Source organism: Vidua chalybeata, chromosome 20 (assembly GCF_026979565.1).
Source record: "Vidua chalybeata isolate OUT-0048 chromosome 20, bVidCha1 merged haplotype, whole genome shotgun sequence".
Lineage (NCBI taxonomy): Eukaryota > Metazoa > Chordata > Aves > Passeriformes > Viduidae > Vidua > Vidua chalybeata.
The window spans coordinates 638758-661562 of NC_071549.1; the positions used below are offsets into that span (position 1 = coordinate 638758).

The 22805-nt window shown below is 51.4% G+C and overlaps 1 protein-coding gene across 1 annotated transcript in view; it reads right to left on the minus strand.

Moving 5' to 3' along the window:
* MTMR4 (myotubularin related protein 4) overlaps positions 1–12113 on the minus strand; it is a 29160-nt gene extending 17047 nt beyond the window's left edge. Inside the window, exons 1-6 of the mRNA XM_053961547.1 lie at positions 10902–12113; positions 8487–8576; positions 5713–5829; positions 4991–5073; positions 4629–4795; positions 2754–2850 (exon numbers count right to left, since the gene is read on the minus strand). Coding sequence (XP_053817522.1) covers positions 2754–2850; positions 4629–4795; positions 4991–5073; positions 5713–5829; positions 8487–8576; positions 10902–11282 — 935 coding nt within the window. The 5' untranslated portion in view covers positions 11283–12113. The remainder of the gene's footprint in view (positions 1–2753; positions 2851–4628; positions 4796–4990; positions 5074–5712; positions 5830–8486; positions 8577–10901) is intronic.
* Positions 12114–22805: the final 10692 nt, after the last annotated feature.

Below are 22805 nucleotides of genomic sequence, written 5' to 3' on the forward strand. Positions count from 1 at the left end.
AAGCTCCGGGACCAGCCTGAGCCAGACAACAAAGGGAAACAGCCTTGAACTGTGAGGTTTGGTGGCAGGAGAGGGCAGCTGGAACAGCACAGACACAGGAATCAGCACCTGTGAATGAGGATCGATGGAGAACCTTCTTAGCACAGAGATAACAATGGAATACCCTGGTTTGGAAGGGATTCACGAGGACTGAGTCTAGCCCCTGGCCCTGCACAGGACACCCCAACAACCCCATCTCGTCCCTCAGAGCCTTGTCCAAGCTCTTGTTTCACAGAAGGCAAACACGTGTACCACTACCAGTCCTCATGTTCCTGTGGCAAATCCAAGCAGGCACAGTAATTATCCCTTTCCAATGGTATGGATAGTATTAAAATTTATAGAGAAGTGTAAAAAAGACAAAATTTGAATTAAGAGCAGTCTCAAGAGACCAGTAGGAAACACCATCTGGCTAAAGCAGTAACAGAACTCCAGGCAACTTTCTCCTCATAAACTCAAAAGTTAAATAAAATCACAACCGTAAAAAGATGAAACCTAAAAATGGGCATCAAACATTGGAGGAAAAGTGGTTTTTTTTTTTTTTTTTTTTTTTTCTTTTTTTGAAGGAACTATATGTGTATCAAATGCACCAGTACTAAGGCTGATATGAAACAACTACCTCAGAGAGCCTGTGTGGACCAGATGGGCAATGCTGGAGTGATTCCATTTCCCTGGGTATAAGATCCCTGAAGATGTGAAAGCCAGGGAGAGACCATGCAATAATTTTATTATCACTGTACACTTTTATCAGGACTGAAGGAGTGGTTATTATAAGCTTGTATTGCTCTCATTTTACGATGGCTGTCGCCAGGAAGGAGATAATAGTTCCCAGATAAGGACATCTCGGAACAGACTTGAAAGACAAGGAACAAAGCCATTACCTTGGAGTATCCTGTCTTTAACAACACTGTTTTGCCAATGCAGGGAAATAAAAGATAAAAAAGACTATAAACAGTTAAAAAGTAACCTGATCCCTGTGAATAGAGGCAGGTGGTTATGATCAAAAGCCAGGGCAGGATTTAAAGCCACACTCCCCCAGCAGCAAGAGAGAACTGGTTTGAGTCGCACAAGGCAATTACCCCACCCCTGAGATCCCGGGATGTCTGCAGGAAGCTGGGACCTGCGGGGATCCCCAGGGAGGAACCTGGCAGGTGGAGGGAAGCAAAGCCATGCCCACACCCAGCTTGCTGAGGTTTGTTTTAAGTCCTTTCTTCCCTGGTTTGGTTGGAAATCAAAAACCTGTCTTCAGAGAAGGTGGGTAATGGCTGTGGATTATTGGCCATGAAGCAAAGCACAGGTGGTCAATGGAAGCTGAACTTCCTGAAATAGTCAGAGGGAACCACACCCCAAGACCCAACAAAGAAGAAGGCCCAACACACAGAGACTCTATCTAGGGCAGAGGCCCACAGGCTGTGCACTCCAAAACAGAGCAGTTCAGGACAACAACTTTTATTTGGCAGCCTTGAAGAAACTGTGTAAATGCCAGCAAAGTCATGTGAACAGTCCCAAAGCAACAACGTGGTCAGTAGGACAGAGGTAAAATGGAAATCACCCCCCATATTTAGTACTCGTGGCCTGGATTCTTCAGGAAAAAGAGAACAGGCAGCAAGCTCCAAAACTGGGATTTCCCCAGTCCAGTGTGTCTGAGATTTCTCATGGTCTCCACAGGAAACCAGTGACCTAGAACTGTCCAATCCATAGGTGATGGGGATGCCTGGACTGGCTGGGACAGAGAGGAAAGGCTGAGGGATACCAGTGGTTTCAGGAACAGGATTATAGGAAATGCACAAATGAGTATGTCCATCAAAGTTTGAAATCCCATTGGCTTAATGCCACCTGCTGCAAAGAGCGCAGCTGCCCTTCTCCAGGAGTACTGTGCTCCTGCAGGAATAGAAGGCAGGCTGGAAACACTGACTGGTGGCAAAAGGTCTCTTCCACTGTGAGAGTGGGAAAACCTTGTAGAGATCTCCACTCCAATGACCATAGGGAACACTTTCAACACTGGCTTAACTGAAACATGACACCGCAGTGATGGAGAAGCCCCCTGTGGGGATGTGCCCAGCACACCACCATGTTCCCAGGGAATGCTCTTTTCCCTTCCGCATTGTGAAGCTCCCAAGCTACACTTTGAGGCCACCACCTCTTGTTCTGCCATGTGTCACTGTCAGAAGTTTTACTCCATGCCCTTTGTGAATGCCTTGCCAGCAGCTGGAGGCAGATCACCCTTCAGCTTCTGCTCTGACTGAATGAGCCTTGCTCATCCCAGACTCCTGAGCCTGCCCACAGCTCTCCACTGGCTAACCCTAGCTCCTCACAGAGCTGAACAGCTGCCTGAGTATATGAAAACTGTGGTTGTTATGTCAAACTGAGCACTTTAGAGAGAAGGACTGACCAGAAAGACAAACCCACAATGGATGGACCTCCAGACTCCCAAATGTTTTCCATGAGGAGTAAGAGCTACCACATGATAAAGTACCTAAGTCAGCATTTACAGTTCCTGCTAGCTCTGATGTTTGGGCTGTATTCCCTCTCCAATTCTATGATGTGAAAGGCATAAAGAAAAGGGATCTGGCTCATACTCTGATCAGCCTGGGGGCTGTCAAGGCCAGGAAGGAGGATTAGCTGGAGTCTGACTCACCCACTGCTCTGCACGGGGATTACCAAGGGAAAAGTAAGGCAAGAGGAGAGCGGGGAGGGCCTGGCGATGAAACACTCACTTGTAGTTATTGTTGATGTCAGAGACGCGCCAGGCGTTCTGCAGGTCGAAGCCCATCCTCACCAGCTCCATCTCGAACCGGAACCTCACGTGGTCCCCTGAGGAACAGAGCACAGGAAGTTACTGACAGCACAGAAGAATCCGAACCTGTTTGTGGAACTCCACAGCAACTGTCACAGGCTGGAGAGAGTCACAAAACCACAGAAAGGTTTGGGTCAGCAGGGACCTGAAGCCCATCCCGTTCCAACCCCTGCCATGGGCAGGGACACCTTCCACTATCCCAGGTTGCTCCAAGCCCCTCCAGCCTGGCCTTGGACACTTCCAGGGACCCAGGGGCAGCCACAGCTGCTCTGGGCACCCTTTGCCAGGGCCTCTCCATTCCTTGATTAAAGAATTCCTTTGAACATCCCATCTAACCCTGCCCTCTGTCACTTTAACACTGTTCCCCCATGTCCTGTCACTACCCACCCTTAATGAAAATCTCTCCCTTTTTTTTATAAGCCCCTTTAGGCCCTGGAAGGGGCTCTGAGTTTCCGTGGAGCCTTCTCTTCTCCACATGAACACGCCCAGCTCTCTCAGCCTGGCTCTAGAGCAGAGGGGCTCCAGCCCTGGGAGCATCTTTTTGGCAAGGAGAAACTCCAGGGCAAGTGGATGGCAGAAGGGATTGTGCTTCAGAAGGCAGGAAGACTTGTCCCTCACAGGGGTACCCCTGCTTGTATTGTCAAGTCAGATCTCATCTCAGGGCACAGAAACAGCCTCTCCATGTCAAGGGGGTGTGTGGGGGTTAATTTAATCCACTTCTGCCCATCTGGCAGAGACAGCTTCCAAAGTGGATGTCAGGAACCCTACGGCAAGGAGCTCTGAGCACCCACCCGAGGCAGCTCCTTCCTCCAGACTGCTCTCAGACGCTGACTCAGGGCTTCCTCTCTCATGTTTTAGCCTTGCCTCACAAATTCTGGATGCCTTTGTTGCTCCAGTGTCAAATCTTGTTAATTTGCAAGGCTCTTTACCTCAGCCATATCCTGCAGCAACAACTTGCACTGGTGAGTTTATTTACACTAAACACTTCCCCTAAAGGAAACACAGGAAATATCTCTGATTGCTGGGGTTTGGGGCATGGTAGAAGGACACAGAGCTTACCTTTCCTCTATCAGCTTCTCTTGGAATAGCTGTACTACTGAACCCCACCCCTCCATCTCGCCTGTCTTTGGACATTCCATTCAGGCTACTGCTGCTCTCCTCTAGGATCCTCTCATTTTTCAGTCTAAAGCCAGGTTTCTCACTCATTTTAATTCCATTTTTAAACAGCCTCATTATCGATAAGACAAAGCAAGTGCAAGCAAACTTTGTGTTCCCAGGGAAAGGAAACTCCCAGTCCACACGAGGGCACCAGCACAGCTCTGGTTTTCTCTTCTCAAAGACTTGATCTGCACCCGCGCGAGGGTGAGCCAGAGCTCTCTGCAGACCTGATCCTGGGAATGTCACAGAATTTTTGGGTGTTGGTGAAGAGATGCAGATGGGCTCATATCAATTAGGCTGCCTCAAAACTGACACTGTTTGCCACTCCCGGACAGGACTGCCTGAGGTCTCTATCACTGTGATGAGAGAACTTAAGTATGGGATGTTTTCTCTCAAGGAGAAAGGGAAAAGCTGCTTCTGTGTTGCTGGTTCAGAAAGCTTTTTGTTGTATTTGTAACTAATTCTTTTCACTGTGCTTCTTATCCAACAGCATATGGCCATCAGCTGGATCTCTAGGCCAGGCACAGGATGACCCAGGGAGGCGAATTTGAAACCGGAGAGGGTTTATGAACAAGAGCTCAATTGCAGTGCAGTGCTGCTTGCCAGAGCAGCAGGAAGGGCCAGGCCAGGAGCTCACCAGGACGGCAGAGATGTGCATGTTGATCCTCCTCATCCACACACACCCCCAAGCACCAGGCGTGGTAGGCAAATGCAAAGAGGTCCTCAGGCTTGGCAGGGCGGGCAATGGCTCGAGTCAGCCTCTTCAGCCACTCCTGGCACTGCTTGAAGGTGGAGAAATGGCACCTGCAAACCCAAAGGCAAATCACCCTCAGCAGGGACATTCACTCAGCCAGGACTGAGACAGAAAAAGGAACGTGGCCCCAAGCCTTAGAGCCCTGACCATGGACAGCTCAATTCCAACAGCAGCACAGGGGGAGCTACCGGAGCTGGTCCCAGCCTGCAGCACCAGCAGCTGCACCACAGCAATAAACCAGATACCTGATCACTTTGGAGTCCTTGCAGACGATGTGAAGCTGGAACATATCCCGACACTCCACGCTTTCCATCATCCTCAAAGGCACCTGTGAGGGAGGAAGAGATGTAGGGCATGACACCATGGCAGAGCAGTCCCAGCAGCCATGCCTGCAGGCTCCTCTCGCTGCAGCACATCTCCACCAGTCATGAGCTGCTTCTGTGAACTACAATCCCACTCCCAGGGTTATGGAGCTCCATGAGTCAGCAGAGAGCTCTTCCATGATTATTATTCTGATTTCTGTTCTCTCCCTCGGTGATCTCCCACTTGGGGCCAGTTCCTGACTCAACCACATCCAGTCAAGCACAGGTAACTGAACCAAATAACAGCTGCAGTAAAGAGACGGCAAGTCAAGGCAGTGAGAGAAAGCCTCAAGCTTCCACTGCCTGACTCTGCGTTGGTGAGAAGTCTCATTAAAATTGGCCTGCAAGAGACCTCAACAGCCTTAAAACGACCGAAGTTATTGCTTGAATTTAAAGAAAACAGCAAAGGAAGGACTTAATTACTATCCAAAGGAAAACCCCATCCTCACACTTAAATACGGTAACAAAACAGCAACTGCACGCCCAGGCCTGGCATCCTCCAAGAGGCCCCTTCCTGTGCCACAGCCCCCAGGAACAGGGTATTCCCACCCCTCCCTGCTCTGAAACCCTGGGAGAGGTGATGGTGCAGGCAGAGCCACACTCACATTGATCACAGAGTCCTTGAATTTGATATGCAGGCGGTAGTTGGAGATGGCGATCACAGCGTCATTGGCATGGCCCAGGTACTCCACTCCCTCACCCTGCAACACAGTGAATGGCACCTGGAAGGGAGACAGCACCAGGTCAGGTCACACAGGTACCTTGTGCACCGGAATTCCCAGAGCCACTGTTCCCATTGCCTCCGCAGTGCATCTCCCAAGGAACCATTCCTAGCGAGGTGCTCCCCGTGTCCCGAGAGCAGGACGGGCAGCACTGGCACCGCTGCCCCGCCCCACACACGGAGCTCTCCCCAAGGATGCCTCTGGAGCCAACGAGCACCTCCTGAAGGATCACCTGTGTGCCATGCACACCCGGCAGTGAGGGGTGGCCTTGGGGACAGAGGGACTGATGGTCCCCGCTCTTTAGAGAGGGGAAACCAGCCCTGGCACAAGAGGCATGGAGAGGGACATGACTGCAGGACAGCTCAGAGAGAAGCTCTGCACAGCTCCTGAAAGAGCCCAGCACCATGGGGAAGCACTGGAGGAAGGGGCTGCCCAGGGAGGTGGTGGTGTCACCATCCCTGGAGGTGTCCAAGGAACAACTGGATGCGGCACTCGGTGCTCTGGGCTGGGTGACAATGTGGGGATCGGGCACAGCTTGGACTGGATGGTCTTGGGGGTCTTTTCCAGCCTCAGTGATTCAGGGATTCTGTGGCTGATCAAAAGCCTCTGTCCCAGGGCAGTGTCACTTATGGGAACCTGCTGTGCCACTTAAACATGGGGTGCCCTCAGCAGCCCTGTGAGACTCAGTAGTGACATCCAGGTAAGCAAATGAACCAAAGTTGTACCCAGTTTCTGCTAACAAGGCTCTCAGGGATTCACTGTGTATTAGTATAGTTATTATAGTATATGTATTATATATGTATTATAGTATAAGTATAGTTATTTATATGACTGAGGAAACTTGTCTTGATTAAACTGCAAGAAAGCTTCATTAAAGTTACCTGTATTCCATTATTTTAAATATCTCCATAATCAACTGTCTGTTTTTCCCCATCAGTCTGGACACGCCATAGCTGTTTTTAAAACATGGGATCCTGGCAGACAGTCTAGTTTGACTTTTCTTATATTAAAAAAAAAGAAGGCAGAACAGCCTAAAATTCACCAGGCTTCTTTGTCCTTAGCTAATCAGGCTCCTCCTGTTCCCTGAATGCCACCTACACCAGGTGAAGTTGGTAACCAATTATGCAAAAAATGTCATGACAATTTATCATTTCAGCCAGAGCTGAAACCTGCCAGACAGGGCAGCTAATGACACAATTCATTACACTGTAATTAGTAAAAGTCAGACCACCTTCTCTCTATTTTGAAGTTGTTTCTATGGCTTGGGTATAAAAACCTGAATTTCAGACTTCAAGTGACAACTGTACTAACAACTTCTCCTTTCTTTGTATAAAAATCCACCTTAGCCTGGCATCTGTCCGAACACTCTTGAAAAATATTAATTATTTGCCTAAGAGAATATCCTCTCTTTATTTCTGCAGTTGATTTCTGCATGCTTGCCAGAGCTGTTTTTATCTGGCATGTGTCTCTCCTGCTTACGTGCCTCTTTCACACAGCAACAGAAGGGAGACAGAACAGGAAGGGGCTGGTAAGGCTGCAAGAAGCAACAGAAGGAAATCCTGGAATAAACCAGCAGGTACCCCAATACAGCTTGTTATCAATTGATGGCATCCTTCTAGAGTCACAGGATCCTGGAATGGTTTGGGCTGGGAGTGACATCCCAACCCAAGCTCATCCAGTTCCATGCCCTGCCATGAGCAAGAGACACTTTCCACTAGGCCATATTCCAAGTCCCATCCAAGCTGGTCTTGAACACTCAGCTTTACAATAAATTAACAATTTCCTGAAGGCAAATTACCCCTGGGAGGGTTGGACTTCATTTCTCAACACAGCAAACTAAGGCAGAGTGTGCTCTTCTCCAGGAGTCTCAGCTCAGAGTCGCCTCAGCAGCTTCACCCACCAAAGTCACAGCCCTGCAGGCCTGACCCTGCACGACTCCCCAGTCTATGGCTGTTCCTTCAAGCCAATAGCTCTCAGTCCTTCTTTTCCCCAGCACTGTTTGCCAAGGCAGTGACAGTCTCCGAACAAACTCAAAACACTGCAGCAGCAAGAACAAGGTGAGCCTGGGTCCAGCCCCAGGAGGAGGATGGTGAGCACCACAGGTTGTTAAAGGAAGCACCAATTCCCAGGAGGGAATGCTGCCCTTGCTGCACAGCAGCAGTAGCACCCAGGGCTCTTCCCAGGGCTTTCTGCAGCAGGAGGCTGGCACCATACGGAGGTTCCTTCTTCCAGCCACCGTGCAGCAGGACAACGCCAGGGGCAAGGTGCTCGAGGGGAGAGCAGGCAGTGCAGCTGCACGGCTGTACAGAGCACGGCCCCCTTGCTCCCCCTGTCCCGGGAACCTCCCTGGATGCTGGCTGCAGGGCAGGGCAGGCAGCAGCACTTCCCACAGGGAATGCCGGGGCTGGCTGTGCACTGCAGCAGTTCTGGCCGCGCTCCCGGTGGCTGGCGATGCCGGACACATCCTGCCAGGGCTGGGCAGACAGGGACAGGGCCTTGGGAACAGCCGGCCTGGCCCCACGCACAGGGACCTGCTGCCCCAGCGTGCCCCCAACACTGGCCCGCCTGTGGCCTCCAGGATGTGCTGGGCTGGAGAGCTGCTCTGCAGAGCCCAGCCTGCACATCCCAGAGCTGTTTGGGTGTTTTTACTTCCTTACCTGCAGTGATTCCTCCTCCTTTATGAGCTCCTTCGGGGGGAACAAGTCCTTGGCCTGGATGTACTCCAAACTGGGAGGGCCCTCCTCACCCTGCATTGCAAACAGAGCACACAGTCAGACAGCCTTGGCCAGAACACGCTGTGAAAGACAAAAACTGAAGCTGCTGGATACTCTTGGCAGCCCAGGAGCTTGGGGATACCTGTTCATGGAAATGTCTGTTCTGCCTCCAGACCCCAGCAGTTCCTCTGGCTGTTGCAGAGTGCCCACAGCAGAGTGAAATGCTGAAGCCTCCGAGTCCCGCCTCTTCCAGCTGAGTGGTGTTTCCAAAGTCAAACAGACACACCTTGGTCACAGAGGACTGATGTGACAGTAACTTGTCACGTCAGCTGTTCCCGTTACCTGCTCCATGGTACCAGAGCAGACACACCATGACACAGAGGGTTTCCACCTACAGTCCAATGTCAGCCTACTCTTCCCTTAAGGACTGCTTTGTTTTGGAAGTTTTTGTTTTCATTCTCACACCAAAGAAATCTGGGAAGAGCCTGAATCTTCTGGAGGAGAAGATACAACTGTGAACAACCTACAACCCTACCACAACTGCACCCCAGTGCACATAATTCACAACAGGCACTACTGACTGGTGCCAGCACCAAGCCCAGGGCAGCTGCACATGTCGATCCTGTTCAGATGGACACCTGAGAAAACCCACAGAGGACTAGGATGGTCACACAGAACCTGCACATGCCATCCTTGACAAGTGGAGTATGTGTCTCCACACACTCCACTCATGTTTGGAACATGAGAATCTTCATTCACTCATATAATCAGGGTATCCCGAGCTGGAAGGGATAAGGATCATCAAGTCCCACTCCTGGCCCTGCACAGGACGCCCCAAATCCCACCATGTGTCTCAGAGCATTGTCCCAATGCTCCTTGAGCTCTGGTGTGAACCACTGGTGCCAATTTTCACCAGCCCTCACCCAGGCCCTGTCACATCACTGAACTGCTGCCCAAAGGAGTGGCACCCAGACATTCAGCTGGAGATGCTCACTGCTGGGAGTCCAGGATGGTGCTAATTCCACATGTATTTGGTGTGGGAATGTTTTATTCAGAAGGCTGATTGCTCTCTAAAGCTAGTTCTAGGCTCTAGCATTTACCAGGAAACACTGTGTCCTGTGAGCACTGAGTAATATTTTAAAATGACATATCTTTCTGGATATGTCACCCAAGCCAGAATCCCAATTTCAACCTGAAGAAAGGAGATCTCAATCCTTCTGGCTCAGGAATATTTCAGATGCTGAATCCTCTTGTGTTACTGACAGGTGCTAAAGCCTCAGTGCCTGAAGGAAGAGCCTGGCCTGAGGTGCTCCCCGGACCTCAGACAGGCAGCCAGACCCCTCCCACCCCGCATCCAAGGATCCTGCACACATGTAACATGCTGTTAGAGCCTTTACAAATCTCAGCATCAGGCCCGGATGGGGGCAAAGGCACCGGCCCTGTCACCATGCTGTGAGGGACAGAGCACAGCACCAGCTCCAGCAGCAGCCAATGCTCACTGGAGACCATGGGGTCTTGGGGCCCCTCCTGCCAGTGGCTAACTCCAAGACTGAGGCACCAGCCCAGAAGAGCACAAAGGGAAGGTGTGCGCCCATGTGCCGGTGCAGCAGCCAGGAAGCAGAGATCCTCTCCCATCCTCACTTTGCAGTTCGCAGAGAAAATCCCAGGGAGCAGCAGGAACTGGAACAGGGCAGCCTGAGCTCTCCACCCGCCTGGGTGTCCTTGAGTCCCTCCTCGCCTGCAGCACAGGGCAGGCAGAGGCTGAGCATCCCCTCCCGCCACAGCCCCATCCCCGGTACCAGCAGGGTGGGGGTCAGCACGCTGCTCTCTTCACAAGCCTCCTGAAGCCCTCAGAGCCAATCTGGCCAGGAGTGCCCTGGGGGGTTGAGGGTGGGTCTGCAGGAAGGGTCAGAGCAGGAAACCCCCTCTCGCTGAAGGTGTAAAAGGCGCCGAGTGCAGGACCCCCCACAGCACAGCACAGCACAGCACAGCACCCGAGGGGTCCTGCACAGCCGCAGCCAGGGAGGGGGCGCGGGGCTCCCCGGGGGTCGGCTGCTCTCGCACGGTAATTGCCCAGCTCCAGGCAGGGTGCAGAGCCTGCGGGGCCCAGCACAGCGGCCAGGGCCTGCCTGGGCTCAGCCCGCGGCGCCGGGCACTGCTGTGCCCTTGGGCCCGGCCAGGGCAGCAGGGACGGGCCGCGGCGTCCTCCGGCGGCATGTGGGAGCCAGGAGAAGGGGGTCCCCCTTCTCCCCGGGCAGATCCAGAGGATGCCTCCACCGGCATGTGCGTTGGAGAGCGCAGCTGGCTTACGGCCCCGCTTCCATGGAGGAGAGAAGGGGAATAAAAAGCAGCACTTACAAAGCAGTTGAGCATGGAGCAGGAGACGCGGCCTGGCAGACTCATGTTCATTTCCCGAGGCGGCAGCAGGGCCGGGCAGGCACAAGCAGCATCTCCTCCCTCCGGCTGCGAGCTGCGGCCCCGGCACTGCGGCAGCGTCCCCGCTCCGCCAGGAAGGGCAGGAGCATCCCGGCCGCCGGTGGCCCGAGCAGGTGCCGGTGCCGCCGCCGACAATGGAGGGAGGGCGGGCGGAGGATGGGCAGACTCCACCTCCCTCCCAGGACCGCCGAGCGCGACTCTGCCATCTGAGCGTCCCCGTGACGGGCGAGACAGAAAATGGAGCGGACAGCGGCATCGCGGGCACTGCCCGTTCGTCGGCCAGGAGCGGCATTCCCGGCCCATGGCGCCGCTCCCGCCGGCACCGCCTCGTGCCGCACTGATGGCGGCACTGGGAGCGCCGGGAACAATAGCGGGAAGGCTGCTCCGTGCCCCGGCACCGCGCCCTCTGCCCCGAGCCCTCCACCCGGGCAGCCCGGCACGGAGCCTTCTGCCACGAGCCCACTGACCCCACACCAATGCCTCCACAGCAGCACTGAAGCCTCTGCCCCAGCTGCATGCCCTCTGCTCCGAGCCCTCCACCCTGGCATCGACCCCTCTGCCCTGAGCCCTTCAACCCCGTGCTGACCTCTGCACCCCAGCATCAAGCCCTTTGCCCCGAGGCCTCTGTCCCCAGCCCTCCACTCCAATGTCGAGGCCTCAGCACCGGCCCTGCTCCCAGAAGCTCAGCCAGGATGTGCGACTGCACCCCTGAGCCTTCTATCTGCCAGCAATCCTCCGTGCCTGGACCAGGAGATGAGGATAAGGGGGCTGCCCTGCTGCATCTCACTATTCAACACTCCCAAGACTAAAAGTCCTCCTTTCCAGGAGCTTCATGTGCACAGGGACTAGTCAGATGTCCCTGGTTCCCACCAGCACCTGTGTGCTGGTGCCTGGGCTCTGGAGTGGACAAGGCTCCTCTCGCTCACCACTTGGACACTTAGCTCCCATGTGAAGTTCTCCCAGCTCCTGTTGGAAATGCTCACAGGAACAGGGTAAGGCCATGGGCTCAGGAAACACTGTGGCTGAGCACCCACCTCCCAACACCAGCCCCCTAAGGGCTCACCTTTACTACCTGCTGTTCATCAAGCCCAGGAGCAAACAGCTCCCGGGTCACAGTCTTTCTCAGGAACCACAGGAGCAGCTTCCTGGGCAAACCCATCTTCATTTCTACCATCAGCTGCTATTCTGCCCCCACCACTGAGCCAGAGGGAGAATCTCTGTTAAAATGCAAAATTAAAACCTGACCCTTCATCAGTCCTCAAAGGCCCCACTATCTGGCTCAAATCACATCAGCTTTTTGCTCCCAAAACACAAATCCAAACAGAGCACAGCCACTGAGCTCCTCTTAGATGTGTTTGCCCCAAAGACACCACAGACAGCTCTCCCCAGCAATACCAATGGGATCTCAAAGAGCTTTTCTCAAGTCAGATAAGACTTCAGCATTTCTCTGCAAAATTGCTCAAGGTTAGATTATTCAGAGCTGCCTCCGCTAAAGGGACAGCTTTGTGACACACAGACATGCTGCTCACTGTTACTTGCAGGGCAAAATTCAGTTCCATGAAGCTCCCTTGCTGACAAAACAATCCCACAGACTCACATGGTTACACCAGTTTCACTACTTAGGATAAAAGACTTAGAAGAACACATAGCCACACCTGCAGATAAGCCATGAAATCCCATTTCACCCTTGCTTTGCCCCACGCCACCATTTACACGGAGCAGTGGGTGGATGTCAGGCATTGCTCATCCTTGGGGCACCTGAACCAATTGGCACCCACAAACCGGAACACAAGAATAGAGGGTTATGGACACAAACAGAGGGTTACACATAAGGACAGAGGGTTGTGGATGAGGTTACAGATTTTTCTTGGCCAAAAGTGAGTGGCAGGAGGAGTGCCCTGCTCCCTGCAGGTGACCTTTGCCTGGGTCACTGGAGGGAATGCTGAGAGAAACCAGAGCAGCTGAAGCTGAAGGAACATTTTATACTGGAGAGAAAGTGTGGCTAGAAACACCGTAAAGCCAATATTTATTGGGTTTTTGATATGCATCAGGGGAAAAGCAACACAGCACATCCGGGGAACAGCTGAAGTCCGTGACTCTCTCGGGCAGAGTGCGAGTACACATTGCTGTTAAAAGCACACAGCACAAGAACAGAGTCTATAACACACAAAACCACAGACAAGGTAGGTAAGAGGTTTGCTCCAACCAACAGCAAGATTTTTAGGGCCAAGGCTCAGTTCAGGGCCTGGCACAGGGATTGTTTGCATTGTAACCCCCCTAAGCTGCAGCTGTGCAGAGTTAAAGGGCTGCTCGTCAGATCAGTACTCTGAATTTCCAACCTAAGCTGACCTGAACGTCCACAAATAGAACTTCTGCTTTCACTGAAATATTTTTGCACTTTAAGTATCAGAAAAAGACTCACACATGACTTAGAAAGTTCTGCCCAAGCACTGAGCCTGGTGCAGAGCAGAAACATTGCTTTGAAGTTCAGTGGCTTCACAGACTTTCAAGATGAACTTGATTCAGACTCTGCTTTCACTTCCTTCAAGAGTTCCCAAAATATTGCCATCCTTTCCCTCCAGTGACCCAGGCAAAGGCAGGAGTGGTGCTGGGCAGCCCAGCACAGGACTGCAGAGTGCTCCAGACTCCTTAGCTGGCTTAGCCAGAGGGAATTCCTAAATGCTACCTCGGATGCCTACCCAGCTGGGCTCTCTTCTCCACTGTCACAAATCACAGAGGAAGAGAAGGTTATTTCACAGGACTGGGCTCCTCTGAGTGTTCTCAGTGTGTGTGCTCATGTAGGCAGAGAGAAATCTCCTTCATCATCTCCCAACCACCATTACAAGTGTTTCTCAGTTCTGAGGAGGAAGAGCTGAATATAATGTGGGCAGCATGTTCTTAAGGGCAGCTGGCAGGGATTTGTCCCTTTTCCCTCCCACTAGCAATGCCCACTGTTCCTGTGCTGCTCCTCCCACCCCTCCAGACATCCCTGGATCCACACTGCAGGTAAACAGCTTGCAGCCTTCTCCTGAAGGTCCCAAAAGGGATTTATAGGCTTGGAGATGATATAGTGCTTGGCAAAGATAGGACTGGCACTCAAGGGGCCATCCTGCAGCCTCCAAAGGAGATTATATTCCTTATGGAGACACGCAAACATGCACCAGGAACCCAGCCTAGGGCACAGGGTTCACAGGGAACATCTGGTCCCACTTACCCAAGGAATCTGCATTGGGAGCACAGGACAGGCATCAGGATGCTGAAATGTCTCTTGTGGTCTGGAGCCAGTCAGCATCCTGAAATGAATAATTTTGCCAGTGGCAGGTCCAGCTTTTTGCAAGTTTGGGAAAGTGTGGGCGAGGGAGCAGCTAATTCCCACCTGGCCAGGTCCCTTCTAACCCAAATCATTCCATGATTCTAAGAGAAAAACTGGTCCCATTGACTGTAGGGAGTTGCCAGCACACCTGACTCAGCCTTCCACAGACATGTACACCCTTCCCAATCCTGGCATAGCTTTATCCTCTATGTCTTTTTGGCACCGCAAATAAAATTGCCCTCTCCTTAGGTAGAAGGCACCACACACATCCCTTCTATAGATTAAGAGTGAGCGTCTCCTCACGCCAGCACAGGGCATCACCGTACAGATGGAGGGGAGGGAAGGCAAGGGCTGGCAGAAATCTGCATACACAGCCCTGTCCCTGGTAGCACATCCACTGCAGAGACTGCCCTGATCCGCCTCCAGCTGGAGAAAACTGACAGAAAAATTGGCAGGAGGAGGTGACTACCCTGGAAAGGGAATTCCAGGACATGAGAAATAAGTCAGTGGGAGCCAGGGAAGCTCTGCCTGACAGCCAGGGGCTCCAGCAGTAGAGGGGCCATCAGGATACTCTACTTTAGATCCTTCCAGGCCTGAGTATTTATTTTCAGTGAAGATCAAACTAGGAACTAGTTATCTAGATTTTTTTTTTTCCAGGTCAGATGGGGAAGGGAGAGACTTGCACCATTTATCTCATTCTAAAAGTTAAAATTTATTCTCTTTCTGCCTGGCAGATGCCTGCATTGGGTGAGATGAGCTGCACTCAGACACATATTCCTCTCTCTCTCCATAAGCTGATGCTGAGACTGATGAGCTGTGGCCAAAGCACTTCTTGTTCTGCCTCCCCTACTTCTGTAGCACAAAGGGCATCTTTGTTTCAGGTCCCCCTACATAAATAGTTAATTTCCTCAAAGCCTAGGGAGGTTTGTGGGTGAACTGAAAGGCTGCTTAGCCTGAGGTGGAAACAAACCCTTAAACCTGTGCAAAGAGAAGTTACTGTTTTATACCCCATAAATCAGGACTGGCATGGTGAGTGTCATGTTTTAATCTGGATAGCATGATAGAATAATTTATAGCTCTGTAATACTGCTTTTGGTATTTGTTCAGAAAGGTGCCCAGAGGTGAGCAAGAAACCTTTGAGGAGAGGGACAAAAGGGCACAAGTCATGGGCTGTCAACTCCATGCACCAGCACGAGGGGATGAGGGGTGGCTGCCAATGCCCACCTCAGGTAAGTCATGGGCCCCTCCACAGGGTAAGAACCAGATGCCTACAGTGCCAGTATCCCAAGAAACCTTTGAGGAGAGGGACAAAAGGGCACAAGTCATGGGCTGTCAACTCCATGCACCAGCACGAGGGGATGAGGGGTGGCTGCCAATGCCCACCTCAGGTAAGTCATGGGCCCCTCCACAGGGTAAGAACCAGATGCCTACAGTGCCAGTATCCCAGCAGTCAGGAGAGGGAATGTTGCTGTGGGAGCTGAGCACTGAGTGCCAGCACAGCACCTGCACCAACCCACCTGGCAGATTAGTTTTAGGTAATGTATTAAGGTACCAAGTGCTCGTTAGGGCGCCATTAGCCAGAGTTCAGGATTAAACCAGCACTAGTGCTGTCTTCAAGGTCATTCCTATCAGCAGCTAGTTTTGGGGAAAAGTGCGAAGAGTCATGCAATCCAAGCTGTTCACACTAGACCATGAATCCAGAGCAGCAGAAAGGGAAGAGCAGGTGGTGAGGCACATCTGGGGTGCTGCTGAATAAGGGCAAGGCTGTTGGGCCTGCCCTTGCTAACCACAGGCATACTGGGTGCTGTGGTCTCAGCCTGCCGTGAGCACAGGGAATTAAGGAAGCACCCAGTATGCCTGCAGGGAACAGGGATCCAGCCAGCTCCGAGGCACCCCTAAACCCACAGCCCACCCTTTGTCTAAGTCGGGAGCCACAGCCCTCCAGAGAGGTCACAGGACTCCAAGGAGGCTGGCAGAAGTTTCATCAGCTCTCTGCCTTCTGCTGACAGAAGCTCAGGTAAGGGGGTGGAGGTAAGTGCTTATTTCTACAGCTTGCAATTACAAGTCACTTTCTCTCCCTTGCCATGGGAGACAAAAAGCCCATAGTCTCTTCCCAAAACTATGGGTGAAATGGGAGGGGCTTTTGGTGGTTGTTTTATTTTTTCTGAAATGAAAAAATAAATTTTCAAAAAATCACAGGAGCATTTTAATAAAATATTAAAAAAACCCCAAACAACCTTTTCAGAAGATCCTTTGAAACAGTAAAGGTATCTTAGGGTACTGATAAGGAAACCCTCTCGTGTACAAGAAATCAAACAATGATTACAGCTAAGGGTGGGCAGGGCCAGGTCAGGGTAAGGTCTGTCCAGACATAGGAAATGAGTTCAGGGAAAAGAAAAGCTTCTATGTTTTAGTAAATTCAAAAGTCCAGTCTCTGTACTCAAAAAAAAAAAAAAAAAAAAAAAAAAAAAAAAAAAAAAAAAAAATTAAAAAAAACCAACCAACCAAACCAAAAATCACAGGTCCAGGGAGGGATGATGAGAACTAAAGGTGGCTTTTTCTACAGAGAATTTAAAAGACTAGAGTTCTTCAGATTTCCAAGGGGCGTGTGTGGAGATCTACGAAATCCTGAAGGGCAGGAGATGCTCACAGGCAGCACCACACCTTATTGTTATTCCCAATACAAGAACCAGCCAAAACAGCACGGAGCTGGTTCCGAACAAAGCAAGAGGTGCTAGGCAGCACAGCTCTGACACAACTGCAAATCTTCACCTGGTCTTTAAAAGCCTGATGAATTCATGGAAGGAAAACCTACCAAGGGCTCATAAAACATCAATAAATCGTTTCTGGATTACCAAGTCCCTGAGCTGCAGGTCCTGCTAGGTGAGGGCACACACCTGAGTCACAAACCCCTGCAGCATTCACTGGGCCGGGTGTCTGACCAGCCTTGCCCTCAGGGGACCCAGTCTGGCCTTCTCTGTGTTTCCTGGGGGGATTTTTGATGCATTTTCCATGTGTTTATTCCCTTTTTTTTGTTCATATCTGGATACATCTGCATCCCTCTCGCCTCAATCCCACCCAGAGGAGCTGTTGGGTTTTACACCTCCAATGTGACACCAGGGCAGCTCCAAGCTGAAGTGGGAGGCCCTTTCACAGGTTTCGGCAGGCGAGGACTTTCATCTCCTCACTCCAGACTAAGTTCCTCACCCTGTATCATGGGGATCAGCTCTTCCAGCAAGAAGCACAGGAGATCGTGAGGCAGCACCAGGGAGCATGAGGACAGGGGCTACAGCAAAAATGCTGAGTGTGTAACTACTCGAGCTGAGAGCTTAACTGATTGATGCAGAGAGCACATTTTCTTTCCTATTCCAGTTGTTAACAAAATACATCGGGGACAATCCCTCAGGAGACACCACCATTTCCTCAAGCACTCTGCCAGATTTTTATCTTTTATTTTTTCTAACATGTTTAACCTGAATTTTCATGTTCCCAGTCTGAATTTGCAGCCCTTTGTCTCTGCAGTTCTGCTCAGCACCTCTTCCCCCACAACAACACGAAGCTGGTGCTGATCCATGTCACTTGCAGCAAGTTCAGGATCTGCCCACCCACAGATCACCCCTCTTCAGACTAACCCCTTCAGGACACTCTCAGCATATCTTTCAACTTTTTTCCTCGCAGTCTCCAGCTTTTTTCCTCGCAGCAGATCCCTTGTATTTTGGGTTATTTCTTGCTGGAGGTATTAGAGGCCCTTTATCTGAGTTTATCAGCAATCTGGCTGCTTTGGCTGTGGTTCAGATTCTTTGCTACCACATTTTTCTGTGACTAATTCTTGTGAAATTTCTGCTTCTTTGGTGGCACCAGAGCTGTTATTAACATGGTGTGAAATCCTTCACTGAGAGGCAACAGAGGAACACAATGAGAAACCCCAGCAGTAAGTTTTAAAGAAAAAATAAATCAGTAAGCCACAAAAACTGGATGACTATGTCAGTAGTACAGGGAGACAGAAGAGGGTTTCAGTCTTTTTTACTTTTTTCCCAATATATTCCAATAAGCGATTGAGGAATAAATGTTTCCTGTTAACAGCATCTTGATGACAGTGACAAATCCTCTCTATTATATTATTGTATATAATACACAATACTGTTGCACTCTTCTTGCTCATTCTTGTATTTCTTCTCCTACATTTAGCAATAGTACAAGATTTGGACACACAAAGAACAAGACCACCCACAGAGGACAGAGGCAGACCAGAATCATGGAATCATTAAGGTTGGAAAAGCTCTCTAAGACCCAATGAGTCCAACCATCCCCAAAGTGCTGCCAAAGCCACCACTAACCCATGTCCCCAAGTGCCACATCCACAGGGCTGTTAAACTCATCCAGCACAGAGACACTAACACTGCCCTGGGCTGCTGTGCCAGGGCTGGACAGCCCTTTCAGTGAGAAATTTTCCCAATGTCAACCCTGAGCCTCGCCTGGCCCAGCCTGAGGCCATTCCCTCTCCTCCTGTCCCCGTTCCCTGGGAGCAGAGCCCGACCCCCCCCCCGGCTGTCCCCTCCTGTCAGGAGCTGTGCAGAGCCACAAGGGCCCCCCTGAGCCTCCTTTTCTCCAGGCTGAGCTCCTTTCCAGCTGCCTCAGCTGCTCCTGGGGCTCCAGCCCCTTCCCAGCTCCGTTCCCTGCCCTGGACACACCCCAGCCCCTCAATGTCCATCCTGTAGAGATGAAATAGGACATGGACTCACCATCCTCAGACACCGTCCAAACCCTCCTGGTTCAATCACAGCTCAGTCTCTTCTTGTTCTTCCACAAGTCTCACCTGCAGCAAAGAGGAGACAACCCAGAGCAGAAGTTTAGCTTATACGAATTTAGTTAAGAAATTTAATTTACAGGAATGGTACTCCAGTGTGAACACAGAGGAGAAAAAAATCAAGACCCCTGAGGCCAGTGCCCAGTCTCTCCCTATCCCTGCCAACTTCTGTTTTGTGCCCTTTCCAGGAGCTGCTGGAAACCAGATTCAGCATCAGGGGAACACACCAAATCCTTCTGGTCGCTCACTAACACAGCACCCAGGACTTGTCACATAAGAACACATCAGCCTGTGCCCCACAAGCACAAAACCCACACTTTGGGGGAACACAGGAGGGAGCTGAAGGAAGACAGACTTGGTCATTGTGGTTCAAGGACCTGGGGAAGATTCTTCACAGGGAACTTGAGTGTTTGGAGAAGATCACTGTGGTGCTGGGAGGAAAACACCTCTAAATCCAGTTGGGTCCTGCCTGGGAGGTGGGGCAGGATGCAAGCACTCCGAGTACCAGGAAAAACCAGCAGGTCCTTCTGCCAGCTTTGCCCTGCTTGAGGGAGGTCACAGGGGGCGTCTGTAGGAAGGGAAAAGCCATGCATCAAGACTTGAACAAGGTTCTGCTCCAAGATCTTTTCCAACAGGACCAGATGCTCCTACAGGTGATCCTGGGAACTCCATGGAGGAAGAGATCCTTCCTCAAAGTTTTCAGGCGTCTCCAATACAAGACCAGTTGATCACCAACATTTCTCTCATCTGCCCACATTTTGCCTCTGCTTTGCTCTTCCAGCCACCCCCAGAGGGGATGGAATTATCTACAATTAAACACTGGGACCAGGGATGGGCTGAGCCCTGGGCACTCCTGTCCTGGTACCACTCATGTGGCTGAGCAGCCTCCCACTGCCCCATCCCTGGCGGTGTCCAAGGCCAGGCTGGACGGGGCTTGGAACAAACTGGGATAGTGGGAGGTGTCCCTGCCCATGGCAGAGGGTGGGATGGGCTTTAAGGCCCCTTCCCACCCAAACCATCCTGTGATTCTGTGAAGCAGCACAGAAATCTGCATGTGTGTGTCCCAATGTTTTTTAAATACAATGACATTTTAAACAGGGATCTTCAGTATTTCAGTGTAGGTTGAGGATGGCTCAGAGCTCACCAACCCAACCTGATTTCTGCCAGTTCCCTGTGGCACGTCAAGAACTCCGGGAATGCTCAAGGTCTTCCGTAAATTTTGCCACTATTAATTTTAACCTTTCTTCTCCTCAGGTGAAATACAAATGCCAACAAATGTGCACTTGGAGATTATCTAAACATCTCACACAACACACCCCAGCTGGGAATCCCCCTCCTTCCACCACTCAGGAATTGTGTTGGCTACAGAAGAGTTCTGAATACCTGCCCAAGGCTCTCCTTTGCTCAGGGATTTCCTTCCCAGCCCAGAATTAAGTCAGGTTTGCCACCCACACATCAGAAGGCCAAGCTGAATGCCAGCACACAGGAGACATTGCTGAGATGTGATTTCGACAGTGAGGCAGCTGCTCCCACCATGCTCCTGCTGTGCCCAGGTTGGAATTGTTATCCTTGGCCTTTCAGGTCATCTCTCACATCCCACCATGCACTTGGCAGGAAAGGACAGGAGAAAGGAATGGGAGGTCAGAAAGGACTGCAGACTCATGCAATATATCTCTACATTTGATTCTTATCTTTATGGGGCCATGGACCTGCTCTGAGGGCTGGAGCCCCTCTGTGCTGGAACCAGGCTGGGAGAGCTGAGGGTGTTCACCAGGAGAAGGGAAGGATCCAGGGAGAGCTCAGAGCCCCTGCCAGTGCCTGAGGGGGCTCCAGGAGAACTGGACAAGGGATGGAGGGCCAGGACACAGGGAATGGCCTCCCACTGCCTGAGGGCAGGGATGGATGGGATATTGGGAAGGAATTGTTCCCTGCAAGGGTGGGCAGGCCCTGGCACAGGGTGCCCAGAGCAGCTGTGGCTGCCCCTGCATCCCTGGCAGTGCCCAAGGCCAGGCTGGACAGGGCTTGGAGCAGCCTGGGACAGTGCGAGGTGTCCCTGCCCATGGCAGGGGGTAGAACGAGATTGTCTGTAAGGTCCCTTCCAACCCAAACCATTCTGTCATATTACCTTACACTTAAAAGCAGATCACCAAGTCCCAGGAAACTATGAAAAAAGCACACACTGGGAATCAAATTTCCTTTGAAAACAGAAAAGGCCAAATACTGCACTATCACCCTTCAAACCCAAATCAGTCTGGCTCTTTTGAACTATAAAAGCCTTTTTCCCACTACTTAGCAAATGATCTCGCATATCAAACTTCACAGAGGAAAGACCCTCCAGCAGGAGCTACCAGGAGAGTCACTGCCAACTGGTGACTTGCGAGTGACCTGTGAAGCACAATTAGTTTGTAAATAAGAAAGGGAAGAAGAAAAATGTTAAATATGCTTTTTTTCCCTAAATCTGAAGACACTTGAATTATTGACAACACTGAACAACAGGAATACCGTTCCTGCAGTGTGCTGTGTACCAATTTATCCAATCACTGCTAATGGCCAGCGCAGTTTCTCAGTTCCTTCCTTGTACAAGTCAGTAATGACCAGAAACTGAAACTCTGTGGCTGTGTCATGACCAAGGAGGTTCCTCCTCACTCCCATCCCCCAGCTCTCTGGACAGCCCGTTGCCCAAGAGGAAGGCAATCCATGGCAGCAGGAGTCCTGGCCCCATGAGCTCAGCCTGCTGGAATGCTGCTGCTCCTGTGTCCCCAGGGCCTTCCTCCTCCTGTGGGAGCAGGGCAAAGCTGAAGAGGTTCCTGAGGATTTATGGGGTGATAAAAAAGCAGAAGATACCATAAAAATCCAAGTGCTGCTTGTACCTCTGGGGACCTCCAGCCTTACCCGAATGACACTCGGCCCAGGCTATCAGGCAGTCTCACTCAAGCACTTCTGCAGCTCCATGTGCTCCTGTGCTGGCATCTCAAATGCATCCTTCTGTTTCAGGGCTGGCCATGCCCTCCTCCTTTCAAAGGCTGTTGTGTTCCACTGGCTGCTGGCTCTGCCCTGTGGCCTCTAGCCCAGGGTCTCCAGCCCTTGTGAGAGAGCCCTTGGGTAGCTGCCCACTGCACCCAGCAATGCTGTCCAGCACCTCTCTGGGCTGGACCTACCAACTTCTCCTGTGGAAGTCAGGTTTGGCACCTGTTCAAGGAGGTGCTTCCCCTGCAAGAGGCTGGATTACCCCAAAATCCAGGACAGAAGTTCCCCTTAAAATCTTGATCACAGGGCATGGGCTGGGGTTGGCTACCTGCTATTCCAAGATGAAGGCTGATGCTATAGAATTAAATGAAGAGGGAACCAGGGACAGAGAAAGCCAAGACAAAAAGGATGGCACTGAAGATAAAAGAGAACAATGGCCTTTCACACACAGATGGAATCATTGAATCACAAAATGCTTTTGGTTGAAAGGGACCTTAAAGCTCCTCTTGCTCCAGGCCCTACCATGGGCAAGACCAGGTTGGTCCAACCCCCATCCTACCTGGCCTTGGACACTTCCAGGGATCCAGGGGCAGCCACAGCGTCTCTGAGCAACCTGTGCCAGGGCTTCCCCACCCTGACAGAGAAGAATTCCTTCCCAATATAGCTAGCCTAAATTTCCTCTCTCAGTTTGAACCCATCCCTCCTTGTCCTGTCACTGGCACACTGATAGCTCATGTTG